General features: G+C 25.3%; 1 protein-coding gene across 1 annotated transcript; it reads right to left on the bottom strand.

Moving 5' to 3' along the window:
* Positions 1-327: 327 nt before the first annotated feature.
* LOC114126639 (H/ACA ribonucleoprotein complex subunit 4) lies at positions 328-6,815 on the bottom strand. The gene is made up of 11 exons (XM_027990639.2): positions 6,640-6,815; positions 3,708-3,868; positions 3,357-3,573; positions 2,894-3,009; positions 2,580-2,829; positions 2,340-2,500; positions 2,164-2,284; positions 1,745-1,863; positions 1,223-1,326; positions 1,110-1,155; positions 328-580 (listed from the first exon to the last, which is right to left on the bottom strand). Exons 1-11 carry the CDS (start codon positions 6,650-6,652, stop codon positions 440-442), a joined length of 1,449 nt encoding a protein of 482 aa, XP_027846440.2. The 5' UTR covers positions 6,653-6,815; the 3' UTR covers positions 328-439.
* Positions 6,816-7,428: the final 613 nt, after the last annotated feature.

Consider the following 7,428-nt stretch of genomic DNA (forward strand, 5'->3'; position numbering starts at 1 on the left):
AAAATAAATGGCAATAATGTTACAAACTATAATTTTTTTAGTAAATAGATTCAAAAACAGTATCTATAATATACTATACTATTGAACACTTTAAATGAAACATAATTATTCTTTCATAAATATGATTTTCACAATTTTTCAGAATGAGCCGATAATGTTTATTTAAATGTAAAAGTTAAATTAAATGGAAAATTAAGAACAAATAAAAAAAAATGTTCAGTATAATTGCATAAAAAATAGTTATCAATTTAAATTAAATAACAATATGGTGTTATGTATAAATACTTTATACATTGTTTTGTCAACAAACTTGATTATAACTCAACATTTATTATTCAAATTGTTTTTATTATTATTTTTTAAGAATAACAAATTATGGTAATCAAAATAACTGTATTCTGATTTTTCATCCATTATTCAGTTGTCTGATTTTATCTAATCAATCTTCTTCTGTTTGGCTAGTATCTAGTTTTTCTTTCTTAATTTTCTTTTCTTTTTTTGATTTCTTTTCTTTTTTAGGTTTTGTCAATTCTTCAGTTATTGGAGCTGCATCTTCCGGTGGTGTACTCTGTCGTTTTCTCTAAACATATTAAAAACAACATGTTTTTTTTTAGATATAATTGTATCATTAATAACATAATATTAATTTATGTTACAAGGCAATACAAACAGATATTTTAATGTATAAATAATATTATATATTTAGTAACTTAGAACAAATAAATAAACCACCAATTTGAACAAATTGAATTGAATTGAATTTGAACAAAATAATAGCTAAAATGAAATATTAGGTTTTGACGATAACTATTTATTATCTATTGAAACATATATAATGCAATATACGTCAGGTTAGGTTTTATATACAGTAAGTTCCCGTTACAACGAAAAATCCTGTTATAACGAAAGTTATAGAGATCCCCTACCGAAAAGCTACATACAAAAACTATTTCGTTACAACAAAATTTCCGTTATAACGAAAAAAAAATTCGATCCCTTGGAATTCGTTGTAACGGGAACTTACTGTACTTTCAATGGTATTTTGATTTAAAATCATATATTGTACTATACTAGGTTTAAAATAAAAATTAAATATTTATTTTAATTACTTTTCTATTTTCTTCGCTTTCATTTTCAGTCTTCATTTTTTCAATTCTACAACACATAAAATATAATTCATTTAATAAGCATATAAAAAAATATAGACATATTTATAACTTACATATCTTTGTAGAATGTTTGTCTCCAATTTTCTGGAGTATTTTCATTTGGTTTACCATATTTATCTAATAAGCCATCTTTTATCATATTCTTCTTAGTACTAGCCTAAAAAACAAACAGGTTTATAAAATAATGTACTTTTAGCAAACATTTTTTTGCAAAGGTCTTTATTAAAAAAATTATCCTTTTATGATTTTAAATATATTAAGATTGTTTTTGAAATTTAGACTAGCATTAGTTATAAAGGTTTGACATAAGATAACTTAGACAAAACCCATAATAGCAAATGCATTGAATAAAAATTGAAGTGACTTATAATAATTTTTTTTATCATGCTCTTAAAAAATGTAGAGGTTTCAAAATCAAGAAACCTTAATGTATCAAGAACATGGATATAATATGTTTAACTGTGAAAAAAGATTATTTTTTAAGTTTATGTACATCATTATAACTTTAAACAACACTCAAACAGAAAAAAATTAACTATTTGTTTGTCATTATAATATCAATATTAATATTGTACCATTGGTCCCAGTCCCCATTTACGAGGATAGGTGTCTCGATCCATTAATACTCTTTTGATTTTGGCAATAATACCATGATCGCAACTTGAAATTGTAGCTGTTGTCATCAATGCAACACCTATTTAGTAGCAACAAAAGATAATACGTAAATATTTTAAATATATATTATAATATAATATACATATATATATTTAATATTTTAAATGTTTAAGCCTCAATAAAAAAAAAATATTTATATAAAGTGAATATTAACTGTTGATGTTAGTATAATTACCTATTTTATTATGTTTTTAATATTTAATATTTAATATTAATGTGAGGTATAAGTATTTAAGAATTAAGATATACTTCATTTACATTTTAAACTTGTTTGATTTAATAATTCATACAAAATATTTCATGAAATTACTCAAATTACCTAAAGCAATAGCTTCTCCTTTAGTTGAAACTATGACAATTTCCATATTTAGTTCAATACCATCATCGTAACGAAGTAATCCAGGCAACATAATTTTAGCTCCATAACAAATTGCATTTATCTACAATAAATTTAAATTAAATTATGAACACATTATTCAATAATTGTAGTCTTACTGCACTATCTTTAACAAATACACGTTTGTAATTTGTAAGTATGCCTTCAAGTGGTCTGACTACTCTTCTTAAATATGTTTCATCTTTGTTATTCTCAAACATCCATTGGGCATCCAAAACATCATGCAATGTTGCAAGGCCTTCTTCTTCACTTGTTATACCTTAAGAACCAATAAAAATTAAATTAAATTTAACTATTTAACTATTTCAGATAATTAATCTAAAGAATTAAACTATTACCAGAACGATTTCTCCTAAGCTCGATCATTTGGCCTCCAGTGCCCAACATTAGGCCCATATGAACACATAGTGTTCTTACATAAGTACCAGCCTCACACTTAATCCAAAATACTCCTACATTTGATTCTTCATCATAATCCAATAACTTATTTTCATAAATAGTACGAATACGCAATTGACGTTTTACAGCTGCAATTAAAGGTGGACGTTGGAAAAGAGCTCCACGCAAAGATTCCAGTGTTTTTTTAATCTAAATTATAAAGAATAAATAATACAATCTATACATTTTCATGTGATAAAAAAAAAACACCAACCTCAAGAACGCTTTCAACTGGATTATGAAGTTTAAACACAGAAATATATTCTTTTCCACTAGATTGTTGTGATTTCACAAGTCGTGTTGCTCTTTCAATGCATACAACCAATACACCTAAAATTAAAAAAAATACCAAGTATTAATTAAGGTGGTATTTGGATAAGCAAATTTGAATTAAAAGCATTGTTTAAAATACATAAGCCCATTTTTAAGTGTTATTAATTTTAATTGTCTCTTGTATTTATGAAATATTAAAAACATACTACAAATAAGATTATTTTGTTATTGTATATTTGAAACATTTTATTAAAATGTTATAACATATTTTATTCATAAACTTGATCCATTGATCATCTTAACAAACACCATAATATCTTATTATCTGAATTCAAATATTATTTAAGTAGATACTAGATACAAAGAAAACTAAAAGGTTTTTAAATAAAAAAATGAATAAATACCTGAAGTTTTTGGATCTAATGTTCCGGAATGACCAGTTTTTTCAACTTTCAATATTCGCTTAATCCAAGCAACTACCTCATGAGAACTTGGATTGGATGGTTTATCCAGATTAATATAACCAGCTTTAACGTATTCTCTTATTTCTCTTTGCAGGGGATTTGACCCAAATGGTAATGGAGTGTAATGATTTGTTCGTACATTCATTGAATCAAAATCCTAAAAATATAAATAATAATATAAAAAAAGTACCTAATTAAAAAAAATCCAAATAAAAAATTTATAAAAAGAAAGTTATAAACCATTGACTAGCATTCTACGAATAATATTACATTATTAATGATAATATTTACCTTCAAAAGCAAAGGCCATTTTGAAGAAGAAATCGAAGCAGCTTTTTCAGAAGGTTTAATAAAAAAGGGGATTTCAGCCTGAATTTCTCCCAAGGATTTTTCATCGATTAATACACCTTTAGATTTTCTGCTTTTCTTTTTTTTAACAACTGGCGAAATACCTAGAAAAAAAAAATATTTAATGTGTTACAAATAGAATATACGGGAACTTTAAACTAGACATAATAAATTATCCGTACTATAATAAAACAAAAAAAGGGTAATAATCTTTCAAATAACTAATAGTGTACAGATAAAAAGAACAATTTTTTACAGTTACTTTTTATCCTTCATTAAAAATTGTACTTCAGGTTTTAATAGCAAAATACAAAATGAATTATTAGTTATTGTTATTTATTACCAAATAAATCATCTGAAAAAATAAGAAACCTGTTGCCTATAGTCGATAAATACAAAAAAGTTATATTTTGTTTCTTAAAAAGTAATAATTTTTAACTTATTTCATTTTAATAACAAGCCATTTTACCATAGGTAAAACATTGGAGGGGAAACATCTTAACCTTCAATCAACTATAATTCTCAAAAATGAAGAACACAAACTTTCTAAAATATATATATATAAGAGTATGAATACACGTTTAATTTGCTATAAAGTAATAGGTAATAATAATTATTTTTTTACTTAGATATTATAAAAATATTAATAATATTAGGACAGTACATTTATAAAATAATTAATTACATTGTACTGTACCAACGATTGTTAAGTAATACAAAATTGAAATTGTTTAACAATTTTTAATACTTTTTCAATAATTTTGATTTTGAACAATGTATTAATTTTAAATAGAATGTTTTTTACCACCTGTAGAAAGGTGTTAATTTTATCACATAATTGAAGAGTTACTGTTATGTATGTGCTAAATTAACAAAATAATTGGCGAGGAAACAGTATCTTATCATTTTTTCTATTTATATTACTATAAAAGTAATTTGTTTTGCTAAAAGATGAATAATATGGTAGATTGAATTAATTTTTAACAACACATTACATTTGAAAAGGGTGCTGTGTATGTAGGTGTATAGCAATATTATAAAGGTATGTTAAAAGTTTTAAGTACTCACAAATCATATTTTAAAATTATAACAAAATAACTAGAATTGGTATTTTTAATTTAAAAATCTAATTTTGTCCAAATTGAACTGAAAATGCTTATAAAAAAGTATATTAATATTATATATATTAATTATTATACTATATTAACTTTACAATAAACATTGAATAAACTATTTTTCACTACAAAGTTATTTGCTAATTTTTATGATTTTCACAAATTTTATTAAAATTTGAACTTTAAATACGAAAACATTTTCTTATGCATATGCATCAAATATTTCTAAATATCTATAAAAACTACTTGGAAGGAATTCATACATTACATTTTTAAGCTATTAACCCAGCAAAAAATGTTTAATATAACATAAATAGAAAATTTTTTATTTTAAATGTAAGTAAGTAGGTACAATTTTCCTGTACATTAGGCATCAAGTTGGTCACTTGGGGGTATTGATTTGAATTTAATGTTGTATATTATATATGAAAAACAATTTTGAGTGGAGACAGTCAGTCAGCCTATATCACTAAAAATTAAAATCTATATTTCATGATAATTTTATATATTTTGATGTAACTATTATATTGTTTATTTTACTATTAGTATTTTTTTATTAATATAATAAAAGCCACAACAACATAGATTATTGACTTATGATAGTTAATATGTGTTTACATGGTGAAGGATATTACTATACTATTGGTGTTATGATAGGATAGCCAAAACGAAAGCATTTATTAGTATATTATTGTTATTCATGTTTTAAGTTTCTAATATGTTTCTGGGAATACCATAAAATGGTATATTATATTTTTAATTTCATTAGGTATGTATAGAAATATGTAATGTTATAAAAAGAATCAATGATATTTTAGTCTGAACAATAACTTATATGTTAACTATCACAAATATGTTAATTGGTGATTAAATTTCCTTATACATAGGTTATTAAATTATTATATTACCTACATTTAAGATTTTTAAAAATTCCCTTCAAATAAAAATATGTTAACAGACATTTTATGAATTTTTTTCATTTGTTTAATTTAATTTTTTTAATATTTTACTCTCACTCACACATTTTCATTTTCTTAAATAATTATTCTTCAGAATACCTACTTTTAGAATTTATAAGGTGATATTTTATACTGTATTTTTTTGAAATTAAAAGATTTTTTTAAGCACTAAATTCATAGCCCTAATTATCATTAATCACTTGTATGAATAATGTTTGAACAAAATTTGTTCACCTGTTGGTTTTCAAAAAATACAAATTATCGGGATTCTGAAAATATAAATAAAAGCTATAAGGTTTTCTGTATCAAGTCGGAAACTGGCCGGACTATATATAATAGTATTAGTATTCTTAAAACTACTTTAGTTTGTATTAATTGTTTAATAAATTTTGTGTTAAAAACATGTGGATTATTTTAGAACAAAATTTTAATAAGGTGGTTTGAGGAGGCATCAGGCATATACCTAGCCCCTTTTCAAATAATAAATTAAACAAACAATTAAACCAATTGTAGTCCGCCCCAAAAATTTAAATTTCTTTAGTCTCTTTTCACCTAAGCATTCCAGATGATTATGAACTCAAATAATAACACATTTAATCATAATATAAATACGAGTATAAATATTAATACAAACAACATCGATCAAGTATTCGGGGCATTAACTTTGGATAAGGAAAATATACACTACTAGCGAAACATTTAGTAAGTTCGCACGTTTTCGCCTTTTCGCCGGAACAATGATTCTTCACTACACGATCGTTATCGACGAATAGACGGAAAATAATAAATGACTACTCTTACCTGTGGAATCCATTTTTGAAAATGGTGTTTGACTTGCAATTAAAATCGGAGAATAGTAGTAAGTAAACAAAACGTAAAGGAATGAACGGAAGAGTGGTATAACGACCACGACGTCTGGAGCTCTGAACGTAGTAGACGGGAGACGCGGTAAGAAAATCACGTGCGCGAAACACCGCCGTGAACATAATCTGTTTATTCGACACAAACAATACCATCGTTTTTTTAGGTTATGACCGTGTGTCGTTTGTTCGTGGATCGCGTCCCGGCACAGTCAAAGTCCTCCCACAGCGCATTATCAACCTTATCACGAAATCATCGAGATTTTGAGCCGTCGTTGTACATCGACGAAAAACTACGAAAACGAAAAAATGAAAAAAAAAAACGTGAAACTACTCTCTTCACTCTTGTAGTCTTGTTCGTTGTCGTTCATTTCATCATTAGGTTGGTATTGGTCGAAGTGACTTCTAGATATCGTAGTTTGCTCAATGAAAAAATTAAACATTTTTTAATAGACCAAGACCATTAAGTCTCTTAATCAAGAGTAGTAGGTAATACGGTGGTTGTATAAGTCTTGTACTCAGACACTCAATGTTGGTAGTAACGTACTAACGTAGCTAACAAAAGTTACTGTCGAATAATTTTATAGATTTTTGTTAAAGTTAAAAATTACTACTTACTACCTAGTCTTAGAAACTTAAAACATATATCATCCAGTGGAAAATGTATATCCTAGGCTGACAAATCATCTCCGTTTAGAATCGTTTTTCGTATAGGTACCTACAATATTAC

Source organism: Aphis gossypii, chromosome X (assembly GCF_020184175.1).
Source record: "Aphis gossypii isolate Hap1 chromosome X, ASM2018417v2, whole genome shotgun sequence".
In the NCBI taxonomy this organism is placed as follows: Eukaryota; Metazoa; Arthropoda; class Insecta; order Hemiptera; family Aphididae; genus Aphis; species Aphis gossypii.